At 57.1% G+C, this 17,190-nt stretch overlaps 2 protein-coding genes across 2 annotated transcripts; both read left to right on the top strand.

Annotated features, from left to right (window-relative positions):
* Positions 1-6,042: 6,042 nt before the first annotated feature.
* On the top strand, positions 6,043-7,633 carry LOC121861694 (basic proline-rich protein-like). Its single transcript, XM_042359586.1, has 3 exons — positions 6,043-6,079; positions 6,568-7,002; positions 7,299-7,633. Exons 1-3 carry the CDS (start codon positions 6,043-6,045, stop codon positions 7,631-7,633), a joined length of 807 nt encoding a protein of 268 aa, XP_042215520.1.
* Positions 7,634-10,667: 3,034 nt separating this feature from the next.
* LOC121861692 (galectin-3-like) lies at positions 10,668-11,048 on the top strand. Its single transcript, XM_042359585.1, has one exon. It carries the CDS (start codon positions 10,668-10,670, stop codon positions 11,046-11,048), a length of 381 nt encoding a protein of 126 aa, XP_042215519.1.
* Positions 11,049-17,190: the final 6,142 nt, after the last annotated feature.

Genomic DNA, 17,190 nt, shown 5'->3' with positions numbered 1-17,190 from the left:
CAGAGGTGACAGTGCCCCCAGGAGCCCTCACAGAAGCAGCGGTGCCCACAGGGGTCCTAAGATGAGCGTCAGCATTCCTTAAGGGTGGCAGTGACCCCAAAGGCGGTGGCATCCACAGTTGCCTTTCCAGGGGCAATGGCATTCCAAGGAGCCCTTACAGGGGCAGTGATTCCCCAGGAGGGCCTAGCATAGCAAGGGGCGGAGGCACCCCCAGAGACTTCCCCAGGGTCGGTGGCACTTCCAGGGGCCTTCCTAAGGGTGTCGGTGCCCCCAGGGACCCTGTCTGTGGCGGCGGCAGCCTCAGGGAACCTCCTTGGTGCGACTATGCCATAAGGGACCCTCATATGGTCGGCGGTGACCCTAGGGGCCCTCCCAGTCCAGGTACCGCCCTATGGGGCGCTGCCAGGGCTAAGTCGCCCCCAGTGACCCTCCCAGGGTTGGTGGCAACCCCAGGGGTACTACCAGGGGCAGTGGCGCCACTAAGGGCCCTAACAACAGTGGCGGCACTCCTAGAGTCCCTCCCAGGGCACCGGCATCTCTGGGAGAGTTCCAGGAGGCCCTCCCAGAGGTGGCGGTGCCCCTGGGGCTTGATCGTGGTATCGCACATATTGCATGTGTCGAGCAATCCCTTACTTAACTGTGATTGGTGGACTAAAATGTAAATCCACCAAATTACAGTCAATAGGAGAACAGAGCAGTCAGTCAGCACAACACCCCAGCTTATGTTTTCCTGTTGGATATTTAGTCTCCTTTTTATTGTTTGGGATGTGATGATACTGGAAATGTGATGGGCGTTGTACGTATTTAACGTCATATCTCTCAGAGTTCTAAGTTGTGCAAAAACAACTTCCCCAATAGGATTTCCCAGGCGTTTCAGTGCGACCAGGAGCCCTTCCAGGAGCAGCGGTGCCCACAGGTGTCCTAACTAGAGCGTCGGCGCCCCCAGGGGCCCTCCTTAACGGTAGCAGTCACCCCAAATGCGGTGGCATCCACAGTTGCCCTCCCAGGGGTGATGGCTCTCCCAGGAGCCCTTACAGGGGCGGTGATTCCCCCAAGGGGTCTAGCAGGGGCGGTGGCGGCCCCAGAGGTTTCCCCAGGGTCGGTGGCACTTCCAGGGGCCTTCCCCTGGGTGTCGGTGCCCCCAGCGACCCTCTCTGTATGAAGCCCCAGGGACCTCCCAGGTGCAACTACACCCAGAGGGACAGGGTCGGCGTGACCCTAGGGGCCCTGGCAAGTCGCCGACCCATGGGGCGCGCTGCCATGGTCTGTAGCGCCCCAGTGACCCCTCTCAGTGATGGTGGCAAACCACAGGGGCACTCCCAGGTTTTGGCAGCATCACCAGGGGCTCACCCAGAGGTGGTACCCCTTGTGATCTTGATTTTGTACTGCACATAAATTTGCATGTGCATCCAGTTAACCTTTACTTAACTGTGATTGGTGGTATAAAATGCAAATCCACCAAATTACAGCCAGTAGGAGAACAGAGCAGTCAGTCGGCACAACACCCCAACTTATGTTTTCCTGTTGAAGATTTAGTCTCCTTTTCATTGTTCAGGATGTGATGATACTGGAAATCTGATGGGCAGTACTTATTTAACGTCATATCTCTGAGAGTTCTAAATAGTGCAAAAACAGCTGGCCGAAGGGGATCTCCCAGGGGTGACAGTGCCCCTAGCAGCCCTCCCAGAAGCAGCGGTGCCCACAGGGGTCCTAAGAAGAGCGTCAGCGCCCTCAGGAGACCTACCAAAGGCCCTCCTTAACGGTGGCAGTGACCCCAAAGGCGGTGGCATCCACAGTTGTCCTCCCAGGGGCGATGGCATCCCCAGGATCCCTTACAAGGACGGTGATTCCCCCTTGGGGCCTAGCAGGGGCGGTGGCACTTCCAGGGGCCTTTCTAAGGGTGTCGGTGCCCCCAGAGACCCTCTCTGTAGCGGCGACGGCCTAAGGGGACCTCCCTGATGCAACTACGCCCAAGGGACACCCATAGGGTCGGCGGGGACCCTCGGGGCACTCCTAGGTAAGGTCTCGCCCCATGGGGCCCTACCAGGGGCTATGGCACCCCAGTGACCTTCCCAAGGATGGTGGCAACCCCAGGGGCACTGCCAGTGGCCCCAGGATCTTGATTTTGGTATCATACATAATGCATGTATCCAGCAATCCCTTACTTAGCAGTGATTGGTGGAGCAAAATGTAAATACACCAAATAACAGCCAATAGGAGGACAGAGCAGTCAGTCAGCACAACACCCTAACTTATGTTTTCCTGTTGGATATTTAGTCTCCTTTTCATTGTTCAGGATGCGATGATACTGGAAATCTGATGGGCGTTGTACTTATTAAACGTCATATCTCTCAGAGTTCTAAATAGTGCAAAATCAACTGCCCCAAGGGAATCTCCCAGGGGCGACAGTGCCCTAGGAGCCCTCCCAGGAGCAGAGGTGCCCACAGGGGTCCTAAGAAGAGCGTCGGCGCCCCCACGGGCCCAACCATGGACCCTCCCTAAGGATGGCAGTGACCCCAAGAGCGATGGCACCCATAGTTGCCCTCCCAGGGGCGATGGCGTTCCCTGGATCCCTTACAGGGACGGTGATTCCCCCAGGGGAACTAGCAGGGGCGGTGGTGCCTCCAAGGATTTTCCCAGGGATGGTGGCACTTCCAGGGGCCTTCGTAAGAGTGTCGGCACCCCCAGGGACCCTCTCTGTGGCGGCGAAAGCCTCAGGGGCCCTCCCATATGCCAATACTTACAGAGGGACGCTCATAGGGTCAGCGGCGAACCCAGGGGCCCTCCCAGGAAAGTCACCGACCCATGGGGCCCTGCCAGGGGCTGTAGCGCCCCCAGTGACCCTTTCAGTGATGGTGGCAACTACAGGGGCCCACACAATGGCCGCGGGACTTCTAGGGGCCCTCCCAGGTGTGGCAGCGCATCCAGAGGCCTCCCAGGGGTGGCGTTGCCCCAGGAGCTTAGTTTTGGTATCGTACATAATGCATGCGTCCAGCAAGCCCTTACTTAACTGTGATTGGTGGACTAAAATGTAAATCCAACAAATTGCAGCCAATAGAGAACAGATAGTCAGTCAGCAAATTAATTCCAACTTATGTTTCTTCCTGTTGATATTTAGTCTCGTTTTATTGTTCAGGAGGTGATGATACTGAAATGTGATGGGCGTTGTACGTAGTTTAACGTCATATCTCAGAGCCCTAAATAGTGTAAAACAAGTGCTCCAATGGGATCTCCCAGGGGTGACAAAGACCGAGCTCCTCCCAGGAGCAGAAGCTTACAGGTGTCCTAACTGAGGGTTGGCGACCCAGGGCCCTCCTAAGGGTGCAGCAGTGTGATCCCAAATGTGGTGGCATCCACAGTTGCTCTCCAGAGGCGATGGCGGCTCCAGGATCACAGGGCAGTGTGAGCCCCCAAGGTCTATAGGCGGTGGCGTTCCCCAGGGGTTTCCCCCAGGTCGGTGGTACCTCCAGGGCCTTCCTTGGCAAGTGTCGGTGCCCCCAGGGACCCTGTCTGTGGCGGCGGCAGCCTCAGGGGACCTCCCTGGTGCCACTATGCCATAAGGGACCCTCATATGGTCGGCGGTGACCCTAGGGGCCCTCCCAGTCTAGGTACCGCCCTATGGGGCGTTGCCAGGGGCTAAGTCGCCCGCAGTGACCCTCCCAGGGTTGGTGGCAACCCCAGGGGTACTACCAGGGGCAGTGGCGCCACTAAGGGCCCTAACCACAGTGGCGGCACTCCTAGAGTCGCTCCCAGGGCACCGGCACCTCTGGGAGAGTTCCAGGAGGCCCTCCCAGAGGTGGCGGTGCCCCTGGGGCTTGATCGTGGTATCGCACATATTGCATGTGTCGAGCAATCCCTTACTTAACTGTGATTGGTGGACTAAAATGTAAATCCACCAAATTACAGTCAATAGGAGAACAGAGCAGTCAGTCAGCACAACACCCCAGCTTATGTTTTCCTGTTGGATATTTAGTCTCCTTTTTATTGTTTAGGAGGTGATGATACTGGAAATGTGATGGGCGTTGTACGTATTTAACGTCATATCTCTCAGAGTTCTAAGTAGTGCAAAAACAACTTCCCCAATAGGATTTCCCAGGCGTTTCAGTGCGACCAGGAGCCCTTCCAGGAGCAGCGGTGCCCACAGGTGTCCTAACTAGAGCGTCGGCGCCCCCAGGGGCCCTCCTGAACGGTAGCAGTCACCCCAAATGCGGTGGCATCCACAGTTGCCCTCCCAGGGGTGATGGCGCTCCCAGGAGCCCTTACAGGGGCGGTGATTCCCCCAAGGGGTTTAGCAGGGGCGGTGGCGCCCCCAGGGGTTTCCCCAGGGTCGGTGGCACTTCCAGGGGCCTTCCTAAGGGTGTCGGCACCCCCAGGGACCCTCTCTGTGGCGGCGGAAGACTCAGGGGACCTTCCAGGTGCAAATACGCCCAGAGGGACACACATAGGGTCGGCGGCGACCCTAGGGGCCCTCCCAGGCAAGTCGCCGACCCATGGGGCGCTGCCATGGTCTGTAGCGCCCCCAGTGACCCTCTCAGTGATGGTGGCAACCACAGGGGCACTCCCAGGTTTGGCAGCATCTTCAGGGGCCCACCCAGAGGTGGCAGTGCCCCCAGGATCTTGATTTTGGTATCATACATAATGCATGCATCCAGCAATCCCTTACTTAACTGTGATTGGTGGAGTAAACTGTAAATCCACCAAATTACAGCCAATAGGAGAACAGAGCAGTCAGTCAGCACAACACCCCAACTTATGTTTTCCTGTTGGATATTTAGTCTCCTTTTTATTGTTCAGGATGTGATGATACTGGAAATGTGATGGGCGTTGTACTTATTTAACGTCATATCTCTACAGAGTTCTAAATAGTGCAAAAACAACTTCCCCAATGGGATTTCCCAGGGGTTACAGTGCGACCAGGAGCCCTTCCAGGTGCAGCGGTGCCCACAGGTGTCCTAACTAGAGCGTCGGTGCCCCCAGGAGCCCGCCTTAAGGGTGGCAGTCACCCCAAGCACGGTGGCACCCACAGTTACCCTCCCAGGAGCGATGGCGTTCCCAGGAGCCCTTACAGGGGCGCTCATTCCCCGAAGGGGTGTAGTAGGAGCGGTGGCGGCCCCAGAGGTTTCCCCAGGGTCGGTGGCACTTCCAGGGGCCTTCCCCTGGGTGTCGGTGCCACCAGCGACCCTCTCTGTGGCGGCGGCAGCCTCAGGGGACCTCCCTGGTGCGACTACGCCCCAAGGGACCCTCATATGGTCGGCGGCGACACTAGGGGCCTTCCCAGGCGAGGTCCCGCCCCATGGGGCCCTGCCAAAGACTGTCGCGACCCCAGTGACCTTCCCAGGGATCGTGGCAACCCCAGGGGCACTCCCAGATTTGGCAGCGTCTCCAGAGGCTCTCCCAGGGGTGGCAGTGGCCCCAGGATCTTGATTTTGGTATCATACATAATGCATGCATCCAGCAATACCTTGCTTAACTGTGATTGGTGGAGTAAACTGTAAATCCACCAAATTACAGCCAATAGGAGAACAGGCCAGTCAGTCAGCACAACACCCCAACTTATGTTTTCCTGTTGGATATTTAGTCTCCTTTTCATTGTTCAGGATGCGATGATACTGGAAATGTGATGGGCGTTGTACTTATTAAACGTCATATCTCTCAGAGTTCTAAATAGTGCAAAAACAATTGGCCGAAGGGGATCTCCCAGAGGTGACAGTGCCCCCAGGAGCCCTCACAGAAGCAGCGGTGCCCACAGGGGTCCTAAGATGAGCGTCAGCATTCCTTAAGGGTGGCAGTGACCCCAAGGGCGGTGGCATCCACAGTTGCCCTTCCAGGGGCAATGGCATTCCAAGGAGCCCTTACAGGGGCAGTGATTCCCCAGGAGGGCCTAGCATAGCAAGGGGCGGAGGCGCCCCCAGGGACTTCCCCAAGGTCGGTGGCACTTCCAGAGGCCTTCCTAAGGGTGTCGGTGCCCCCAGGGACCCTGTCTGTGGCGGCGGCAGCCTCAGGGGACCTCCCTGGTGCCACTATGCCATAAGGGACCCTCATATGGTCGGCGGTGACCCTAGGGGCCCTCCCAGTCTAGGTACCGCCCTATGGGGCGCTGCCAGGGGCTAAGTCGCCCCCAGTGACCCTCCCAGGGTTGGTGGCAACCCCAGGGGTACTACCAGGGGCAGTGGCGCCACTAAGGGCCCTAACCACAGTGGCGGCACTCCTAGAGTCCCTCCCAGGGCACCGGCACCTCTGGGAGAGTTCCAGGAGGCCTTCCCAGAGGTGGCGGTACCCCTGGGGCTTGATCGTGGTATCGCACATATTGCATGTGTCGAGCAATCCCTTACTTAACTGTGATTGGTGGACTAAAATGTAAATCCACCAAATTACAGTCAATAGGAGAACAGAGTAGTCAGTCAGCACAACACCCCAACTTATGTTTTCCTGTTGGATATTTAGTCTCCTTTTTATTGTTCAGGATGTGATGATACTGGAAATGTGATGGGCGTTGTACTTATTTAACGTCATATCTCTCAGAGTTCTAAATAGTGCAAAAACAACTGCTCCAATGGGATCTCCCAGGGGTGACAGTGCGACCAGGAGCCCTCCCAGGAGCAGCGGTGCCCATAGGTGTCCTAACTAGAGCGTCGGCGCCCCCAGGGGCCCTCCTTAAGGGTAGCAGTCACCCCAAATGCGGTGGCATCCACAGTTGCCCTCCCAGGGGCGATGGCGCTCCCAGGAACCCTTACAGGGGCGGTTATTCCCCCAAGGGGTCTAGCAGGGACGGTGGCGCCCCCAGGGGTTTCCCCAGGGTCGGTGGCACTTCCAGGAGCCTTCCTAAGGCGGAAGCCTCAGGGGACCTCCCAGGTGCAACTATGCCCAGATGGACACACATAGGGTCGGCGGCGACCCTAGGGGCCCTCCCAGGGAAGTCACCGAATCATGGGGCGCCGCCAGGGTCTGTAGCGCCCTCAGTGACCCTCAAAGTGATGGTGGCAACCACAGGGGGCACTCCAGGTTTAAAGCATCACCAGGGGCCCTCCCAGGGGTGGCGGTGCCCCCAGGGGCTTGATCATGTATCGTACATATTGCATGCATCAAGCAATCCCTTACTTAACTGTGATTGGTGGTATAAAATGCAAATCCACCAAATTACAGCCAGTAGGAGAACAGAGCAGTCAGTCGGCACAACACCCCAACTTATGTTTTCCTGTTGAAGATTTAGTCTCCTTTTCATTGTTCAGGATGTGATGATACTGGAAATCTGATGGGCAGTACTTATTTAACGTCATATCTCTGAGAGTTCTAAATAGTGCAAAAACAACTGGCCGAAGGGGATCTCCCAGGGGTGACAGTGCCCCTAGCAGCCCTACCAGAAGCAGCGGTGCCCACAGGGGTCCTAAGAAGAGCGTCAGCGCCCTCAGGAGACCTACCAAAGGCCCTCCTTAACGGTGGCAGTGACCCCAAAGGCGGTGGCATCCACAGTTGTCCTCCCAGGGGCGATGGCATCCCCAGGATCCCTTACAAGGACGGTGATTCCCCCTTGGGGCCTAGCAGGGGCGGTGGCACTTCCAGGGGCCTTTCTAAGGGTGTCGGTGCCCCCAGAGACCCTCTCTGTAGCGGCGACGGCCTAAGGGGACCTCCCTGATGCAACTACGCCCAAGGGACACCCATAGGGTCGGCGGGGACCCTCGGGGCACTCCTAGGTAAGGTCTCGCCCCATGGGGCCCTACCAGGGGCTATGGCACCCCAGTGACCTTCCCAAGGATGGTGGCAACCCCAGGGGCACTGCCAGTGGCCCCAGGATCTTGATTTTGGTATCATACATAATGCATGTATCCAGCAATCCCTTACTTAGCAGTGATTGGTGGAGCAAAATGTAAATACACCAAATAACAGCCAATAGGAGGACAGAGCAGTCAGTCAGCACAACACCCTAACTTATGTTTTCCTGTTGGATATTTAGTCTCCTTTTCATTGTTCAGGATGCGATGATACTGGAAATCTGATGGGCGTTGTACTTATTAAACGTCATATCTCTCAGAGTTCTAAATAGTGCAAAATCAACTGCCCCAAGGGAATCTCCCAGGGGCGACAGTGCCCTAGGAGCCCTCCCAGGAGCAGAGGTGCCCACAGGGGTCCTAAGAAGAGCGTCGGCGCCCCCACGGGCCCAACCATGGACCCTCCCTAAGGATGGCAGTGACCCCAAGAGCGATGGCACCCATAGTTGCCCTCCCAGGGGCGATGGCGTTCCCTGGATCCCTTACAGGGACGGTGATTCCCCCAGGGGAACTAGCAGGGGCGGTGGTGCCTCCAAGGATTTTCCCAGGGATGGTGGCACTTCCAGGGGCCTTCGTAAGAGTGTCGGCACCCCCAGGGACCCTCTCTGTGGCGGCGAAAGCCTCAGGGGCCCTCCCATATGCCAATACTTACAGAGGGACGCTCATAGGGTCAGCGGCGAACCCAGGGGCCCTCCCAGGAAAGTCACCGACCCATGGGGCCCTGCCAGGGGCTGTAGCGCCCCCAGTGACCCTTTCAGTGATGGTGGCAACTACAGGGGCCCACACAATGGCCGCGGGACTTCTAGGGGCCCTCCCAGGTGTGGCAGCGCATCCAGAGGCCTCCCAGGGGTGGCGTTGCCCCAGGAGCTTAGTTTTGGTATCGTACATAATGCATGCGTCCAGCAAGCCCTTACTTAACTGTGATTGGTGGACTAAAATGTAAATCCAACAAATTGCACCCAATAGGAGAACAGAGCAGTCAGTCAGCACAACACCCCAACTTATGTTTTCCTGTTGGATATTTAGTCTCCTTTTTATTGTTCCGGAGGTGATGATACTGGAAATGTGATGGGCGTTGTACTTATTTAACGTCATATCTCTCAGAGTTCTAAATAGTGCAAAAACAACTGCTCCAATGGGATCTCCCAGGGGTGATAGTGCGACCAGGAGCCCTCCCAGGAGCAGCGGTGCCCACAGGTGTCCTAACTAGAGCGTTGGCGCCCCCAGGGGCCCTCCTTAAAGGTAGCCTGTGATCCCAAATGTCAGTGGCATCCACAGTTGCACTCCCAGAGGCGATGGCGGTCCCAGGAGCCCTTACAGGGGCGGTGATTCCCCGAAGGGGTCTAGTACGAGCGGTGGCGGCCCCAGAGGCTTCCCCAGTGTCGATGGCACTTCCAGGGGCCTTCCCCTGGGTGTCGGTGCCCCCAGCGACCCTCTCTGTGGCGGCGGCAGCCTCAGGGGACCTCCCTGGTGCGACTACGCCCCAAGGGACCCTCATATGTTCGGCGGCGACCCTAGGGGCCTTTCCAGGCGAGGTCCCGCCCCATGGGGCCCTGCCAAAGACAGTGGCGACCCCAGTGACCTTCCCAGGGATGGTGGCAACCCCAGGAGCACTCCCAGGTTTGGCAGCATCTCCAGAGGCCCTCCCAGGGGTGTCAGTAACCCCAGAATCTTGATTTTGGTATCATACATAATGCATTCATCCAGCAATCCCTTACTTAACTGTGATTGGTAGAGTAAACTGTAAATCCACCAAATTACAGCCAATAGGAGAACAGAGCAGTCAGTCAGCACAACACCCCAACTTATGTTTTCCTGTTGGATATTTAGTCTCCTTTTTATTGTTCAGGATGTGATGATACTGGAAATGTGATGGGCGTTGTACTTATTTAACGTCATATCTCTACAGAGTTCTAAATAGTGCAAAAACAACTTCCTCAATGGGATTTCCCAGGGGTTATAGTGCGACCAGGAACCCTCCCAGGTGCAGCGGTGCCCACAGGTGTCCTAACTAGAGCGTCGGTGCCCCCAGGAGCCCTCCATAAGGGTGGCAGTCACCCCAAGCACGGTGGCCCCCACAGTTGCCCTCCCAGAGGTGATGGCGTTCCCAGGAGCCCTTACAAGGGCGCTGATTCCCCGAAGGGGTCTAGTAGGAGCGGTGGCGGCCCCAGAGGTTTCCCCAGGGTCGGTGGCACTTCCAGGGGCCTTCCCCTGGTTGTCAGTGCCCCCAGCGACCCTCTCTGTGGCGGCGGCAGCGTCAGGGGACCTCCCTGGTGCGACTACGCCCCAAGGGACCCTCATATGGTCGGCGGCGACACTAGGGGCCTTCCCAGGCGAGGTCTTGCCCCATGGGGCCCTGGCAAGGACTGTGGCGACCCCAGTGACCTTCCCAGCGATGGTGGCAACCCCAGGGGCACTCCCAGATTTGGCAGCGTCTCCAGAAATCATCCCAGGGGTGGCAGTGCCCCCAGGATCTTGATTTTGGTATCATACATAATGCATGCATCCAGCAATACCTTGCTTAACTGTGATTGGTGGAGTAAACTGTAAATCCACCAAATTACAGCCAATAGGAGAACAGGCCAGTCAGTGAGCACAACACCCCAACTTATGTTTTCCTGTTGGATATTTAGTCTCCTTTTTATTGTTCAGGATGTGATGATACTGGAAATGTGATGGGCGTTGTACTTATTTAACGTCATATCTCTACAGAGTTCTAAATAGTGCAAAAACAACTTCCCCAATGGGATTTCCCAGGGGTTACAGTGTAACCAGGAACCCTCCCAGGTGCAGCAGTGCCCACAGGTGTCCTAACTAGAGCGTCGTTGCCCCCAGGAGCCCTCCTTAAGGGTGGCAGTCACACCAAGCACGGTGGCACCCACAGTTGCCCTCCCAGGGGCGATGAGGTTCACAGGAGCCCTTACAGGGGCGGTGATTCCCCGACGGGGTCTAGTACGAGCGGTGGCGGCCCCAGAGGTTTCCCCAGGGTCGGTGGCACTTCCAGGGGCCTTCCCCTCGGTGTCGGTGCCCCCAGGGACCCTCTGTGTGGCGGCGGCAGCCTCAGGGGACCTCCCTGGTGCGACTACGCCCCAAGGGACCCTCATATGTTCGGCGGCGACCCTAGGGGCCTTCCCAGGCGAGGTCCCGCCCCATGGGGCCCTGCCAAAGACTGTGGCGACCCCAGTGACCTTCCCAGGGATGGTGGCAACCCCAGGAGCACTCCCAGGTTTGGCAGCATCTCCAGAGGCCCTCCCAGGGGTGTCAGTAACCCCAGGATCTTGATTTTGGTATCATACATAATGCATTCATCCAGCAATCCCTTACTTAACTGTGATTGGTAGAGTAAACTGTAGATCCACCAAATTACAGCCAATAGGAGAACAGAGCAGTCAGTCAGCACAACACCCCAACTTATGTTTTCCTGTTGGATATTTAGTCTCCTTTTCATTGTTCAGGATGCGATGATACTGGAAATCTGATGGGCGTTGTACTTATTAAACGTCATATCTCTCAGAGTTCTAAATAGTGCAAAAACAATTGGCCGAAGGGGATCTCCCAGAGGTGACAGTGCCCCCAGGAGCCCTCACAGAAGCAGCGGTGCCCACAGGGGTCCTAAGATGAGCGTCAGCATTCCTTAAGGGTGGCAGTGACCCCAAGGGCGGTGGCATCCACAGTTGCCTTTCCAGGGGCAATGGCATTCCAAGGAGCCCTTACAGGGGCAGTGATTCCCCAGGAGGGCCTAGCATAGCAAGGGGCGGAGGCACCCCCAGGGACTTCCCCAGGGTCGGTGGCACTTCCAGGGGCCTTCCTAAGGGTGTCGGTGCCCCCAGGGACCCTGTCTGTGGCGGCGGCAGCCTCAGGGAACCTCCCTGGTGCGACTATGCCATAAGGGACCCTCATATGGTCGGCGGTGACCCTAGGGGCCCTCCCAGTCCAGGTACCGCCCTATGGGGCGCTGCCAGGGCTAAGTCGCCCCCAGTGACCCTCCCAGGGTTGGTGGCAACCCCAGGGGTACTACCAGGGGCAGTGGCGCCACTAAGGGCCCTAACAACAGTGGCGGCACTCCTAGAGTCCCTCCCAGGGCACCGGCATCTCTGGGAGAGTTCCAGGAGGCCCTCCCAGAGGTGGCGGTGCCCCTGGGGCTTGATCGTGGTATCGCACATATTGCATGTGTCGAGCAATCCCTTACTTAACTGTGATTGGTGGACTAAAATGTAAATCCACCAAATTACAGTCAATAGGAGAACAGAGCAGTCAGTCAGCACAACACCCCAGCTTATGTTTTCCTGTTGGATATTTAGTCTCCTTTTTATTGTTTAGGAGGTGATGATACTGGAAATGTGATGGGCGTTGTACGTATTTAACGTCATATCTCTCAGAGTTCTAAGTAGTGCAAAAACAACTTCCCCAATAGGATTTCCCAGGCGTTTCAGTGCGACCAGGAGCCCTTCCAGGAGCAGCGGTGCCCACAGGTGTCCTAACTAGAGCGTCGGCGCCCCCAGGGGCCCTCCTGAACGGTAGCAGTCACCCCAAATGCGGTGGCATCCACAGTTGCCCTCCCAGGGGTGATGGCGCTCCCAGGAGCCCTTACAGGGGCGGTGATTCCCCCAAGGGGTCTAGCAGGGGCGGTGGCGCCCCCAGGGGTTTCCCCAGGGTCGGTGGCACTTCCAGGGGCCTTCCTAAGGGTGTCGGCACCCCCAGGGACCCTCTCTGTGGCGGCGGAAGACTCAGGGGACCTTCCAGGTGCAAATACGCCCAGAGGGACACACATAGGGTCGGCGGCGACCCTAGGGGCCCTCCCAGGCAAGTCGCCGACCCATGGGGCGCTGCCATGGTCTGTAGCGCCCCCAGTGACCCTCTCAGTGATGGTGGCAACCACAGGGGCACTCCCAGGTTTGGCAGCATCTTCAGGGGCCCACCCAGAGGTGGCAGTGCCCCCAGGATCTTGATTTTGGTATCATACATAATGCATGCATCCAGCAATCCCTTACTTAACTGTGATTGGTGGAGTAAACTGTAAATCCACCAAATTACAGCCAATAGGAGAACAGAGCAGTCAGTCAGCACAACACCCCAACTTATGTTTTCCTGTTGGATATTTAGTCTCCTTTTTATTGTTCAGGATGTGATGATACTGGAAATGTGATGGGCGTTGTACTTATTTAACGTCATATCTCTACAGAGTTCTAAATAGTGCAAAAACAACTTCCCCAATGGGATTTCCCAGGGGTTACAGTGCGACCAGGAGCCCTTCCAGGTGCAGCGGTGCCCACAGGTGTCCTAACTAGAGCGTCGGTGCCCCCAGGAGCCCGCCTTAAGGGTGGCAGTCACCCCAAGCACGGTGGCACCCACAGTTACCCTCCCAGGAGCGATGGCGTTCCCAGGAGCCCTTACAGGGGCGCTCATTCCCCGAAGGGGTGTAGTAGGAGCGGTGGCGGCCCCAGAGGTTTCCCCAGGGTCGGTGGCACTTCCAGGGGCCTTCCCCTGGGTGTCGGTGCCCCCAGCGACCCTCTCTGTGGCGGCGGCAGCCTTAGGGGACCTCCCTGGTGCGACTACGCCCCAAGGGACCCTCATATGGTCGGCGGCGACACTAGGGGCCTTCCCAGGCGAGGTCCCGCCCCATGGGGCCCTGCCAAAGACTGTCGCGACCCCAGTGACCTTCCCAGGGATCGTGGCAACCCCAGGGGCACTCCCAGATTTGGCAGCGTCTCCAGAGGCTCTCCCAGGGGTGGCAGTGGCCCCAGGATCTTGATTTTGGTATCATACATAATGCATGCATCCAGAAATACCTTGCTTAACTGTGATTGGTGGAGTAAACTGTAAATCCACCAAATTACAGCCAATAGGAGAACAGGCCAGTCAGTCAGCACAACACCCCAACTTATGTTTTCCTGTTGGATATTTAGTCTCCTTTTCATTGTTCAGGATGCGATGATACTGGAAATGTGATGGGCGTTGTACTTATTAAACGTCATATCTCTCAGAGTTCTAAATAGTGCAAAAACAATTGGCCGAAGGGGATCTCCCAGAGGTGACAGTGCCCCCAGGAGCCCTCACAGAAGCAGCGGTGCCCACAGGGGTCCTAAGATGAGCGTCAGCATTCCTTAAGGGTGGCAGTGACCCCAAGGGCGGTGGCATCCACAGTTGCCTTTCCAGGGGCAATGGCATTCCAAGGAGCCCTTACAGGGGCAGTGATTCCCCAGGAGGGCCTAGCATAGCAAGGGGCGGAGGCACCCCCAGGGACTTCCCCAGGGTCGGTGGCACTTCCAGGGGCCTTCCTAAGGGTGTCGGTGCCCCCAGGGACCCTGTCTGTGGCGGCGGCAGCCTTAGGGAACCTCCCTGGTGCGACTATGCCATAAGGGACCCTCATATGGTCGGCGGTGACCCTAGGGGCCCTCCCAGTCCAGGTACCGCCCTATGGGGCGCTGCCAGGGCTAAGTCGCCCCCAGTGACCCTCCCAGGGTTGGTGGCAACCCCAGGGGTACTACCAGGGGCAGTGGCGCCACTAAGGGCCCTAACAACAGTGGCGGCACTCCTAGAGTCCCTCCCAGGGCACCGGCATCTCTGGGAGAGTTCCAGGAGGCCCTCCCAGAGGTGGCGGTGCCCCTGGGGCTTGATCGTGGTATCGCACATATTGCATGTGTCGAGCAATCCCTTACTTAACTGTGATTGGTGGACTAAAATGTAAATCCACCAAATTACAGTCAATAGGAGAACAGAGCAGTCAGTCAGCACAACACCCCAGCTTATGTTTTCCTGTTGGATATTTAGTCTCCTTTTTATTGTTTAGGAGGTGATGATACTGGAAATGTGATGGGCGTTGTACGTATTTAACGTCATATCTCTCAGAGTTCTAAGTAGTGCAAAAACAACTTCCCCAATAGGATTTCCCAGGCGTTTCAGTGCGACCAGGAGCCCTTCCAGGAGCAGCGGTGCCCACAGGTGTCCTAACTAGAGCGTCGGCGCCCCCAGGGGCCCTCCTGAACGGTAGCAGTCACCCCAAATGCGGTGGCATCCACAGTTGCCCTCCCAGGGGTGATGGCGCTCCCAGGAGCCCTTACAGGGGTGAAGGATTCCCCTGGCGGCCCAGGAGGGGCGTGCTGCCCCCAGGGTTTAAATTGGTGTGCTGCACCTCCAGGGGGCATTCCTGAAGGGTGTCGGCACCCTCCCAGGACCCTCTCTGTGGCGCAGGCGGAAGCCTCAGGGGACTCTAGGTGCAACTGCCACCCAGAGGACATGAGCAGCTCAAGTGGCGACCCTAGCCCTCCCAGGCAAGTCGTTGATCCATGGGGCGCTGCCATGGTCTGTAGCGCGCCCCCCAGCAGACCCTCTCTCAGTGATGGTGGCAAACCACAGGGCACTCCCAGGTTTGGCAGTACCAGGGGCCCACCCAGAGGTGGCATTGCCCCCCAGGATCTTGATCATGTATCGTACATATTGCATGCATCAAGCAATCCCTTACTTAACTGTGATTGGTGGTATAAAATGCAAATCCACCAAATTACAGCCAGTAGGAGAACAGAGCAGTCAGTCGGCACAACACCCCAACTTATGTTTTCCTGTTGAAGATTTAGTCTCCTTTTCATTGTTCAGGATGTGATGATACTGGAAATCTGATGGGCAGTACTTATTTAACGTCATATCTCTGAGAGTTCTAAATAGTGCAAAAACAGCTGGCCGAAGGGGATCTCCCAGGGGTGACAGTGCCCCTAGCAGCCCTCCCAGAAGCAGCGGTGCCCACAGGGGTCCTAAGAAGAGCGTCAGCGCCCTCAGGAGACCTACCAAAGGCCCTCCTTAACGGTGGCAGTGACCCCAAAGGCGGTGGCATCCACAGTTGTCCTCCCAGGGGCGATGGCATCCCCAGGATCCCTTACAAGGACGGTGATTCCCCCTTGGGGCCTAGCAGGGGCGGTGGCACTTCCAGGGGCCTTTCTAAGGGTGTCGGTGCCCCCAGAGACCCTCTCTGTAGCGGCGACGGCCTAAGGGGACCTCCCTGATGCAACTACGCCCAAGGGACACCCATAGGGTCGGCGGGGACCCTCGGGGCACTCCTAGGTAAGGTCTCGCCCCATGGGGCCCTACCAGGGGCTATGGCACCCCAGTGACCTTCCCAAGGATGGTGGCAACCCCAGGGGCACTGCCAGTGGCCCCAGGATCTTGATTTTGGTATCATACATAATGCATGTATCCAGCAATCCCTTACTTAGCAGTGATTGGTGGAGCAAAATGTAAATACACCAAATAACAGCCAATAGGAGGACAGAGCAGTCAGTCAGCACAACACCCTAACTTATGTTTTCCTGTTGGATATTTAGTCTCCTTTTCATTGTTCAGGATGCGATGATACTGGAAATCTGATGGGCGTTGTACTTATTAAACGTCATATCTCTCAGAGTTCTAAATAGTGCAAAATCAACTGCCCCAAGGGAATCTCCCAGGGGCGACAGTGCCCTAGGAGCCCTCCCAGGAGCAGAGGTGCCCACAGGGGTCCTAAGAAGAGCGTCGGCGCCCCCACGGGCCCAACCATGGACCCTCCCTAAGGATGGCAGTGACCCCAAGAGCGATGGCACCCATAGTTGCCCTCCCAGGGGCGATGGCGTTCCCTGGATCCCTTACAGGGACGGTGATTCCCCCAGGGGAACTAGCAGGGGCGGTGGTGCCTCCAAGGATTTTCCCAGGGATGGTGGCACTTCCAGGGGCCTTCGTAAGAGTGTCGGCACCCCCAGGGACCCTCTCTGTGGCGGCGAAAGCCTCAGGGGCCCTCCCATATGCCAATACTTACAGAGGGACGCTCATAGGGTCAGCGGCGAACCCAGGGGCCCTCCCAGGAAAGTCACCGACCCATGGGGCCCTGCCAGGGGCTGTAGCGCCCCCAGTGACCCTTTCAGTGATGGTGGCAACTACAGGGGCCCACACAATGGCCGCGGGACTTCTAGGGGCCCTCCCAGGTGTGGCAGCGCATCCAGAGGCCTCCCAGGGGTGGCGTTGCCCCAGGAGCTTAGTTTTGGTATCGTACATAATGCATGCGTCCAGCAAGCCCTTACTTAACTGTGATTGGTGGACTAAAATGTAAATCCAACAAATTGCACCCAATAGGAGAACAGAGCAGTCAGTCAGCACAACACCCCAACTTATGTTTTCCTGTTGGATATTTAGTCTCCTTTTTATTGTTCCGGAGGTGATGATACTGGAAATGTGATGGGCGTTGTACTTATTTAACGTCATATCTCTCAGAGTTCTAAATAGTGCAAAAACAACTGCTCCAATGGGATCTCCCAGGGGTGATAGTGCGACCAGGAGCCCTCCCAGGAGCAGCGGTGCCCACAGGTGTCCTAACTAGAGCGTTGGCGCCCCCAGGGGCCCTCCTTAAAGGTAGCAGTGATCCCAAACGCGTGTGGCATCCACAGTTGTTTCCAGAGGCGCG

The sequence above is a fragment of the Homarus americanus genome, unplaced genomic scaffold, assembly GCF_018991925.1.
Source record: "Homarus americanus isolate GMGI-L3 unplaced genomic scaffold, GMGI_Hamer_2.0 scaffold44808, whole genome shotgun sequence".
In the NCBI taxonomy this organism is placed as follows: Eukaryota; Metazoa; Arthropoda; class Malacostraca; order Decapoda; family Nephropidae; genus Homarus; species Homarus americanus.
This window is presented reverse-complemented; position numbering and strand designations above follow the sequence as displayed.

Bases quoted from the DNA above. Each gene is read 5' to 3' on its own strand.
- LOC121861694 (XM_042359586.1), top strand. From the start codon at position 6,043: ATGGTCGGCGGTGACCCTAGGGGCCCTCCCAGTCTAG. The intron at 6,080-6,567 runs GTACCGCCCTAT...GGGATCTCCCAG, and splicing joins TAGGGGCCCTCCCAGTCTAG to GGGTGACAGTGCGACCAGGA. The intron at 7,003-7,298 runs GTTTAAAGCATC...AGTTCTAAATAG, and splicing joins AACCACAGGGGGCACTCCAG to TGCAAAAACAACTGGCCGAA.
- LOC121861692 (XM_042359585.1), top strand. From the start codon at position 10,668: ATGAGGTTCACAGGAGCCCTTACAGGGGCGGTGATTCCCCGACGGGGT.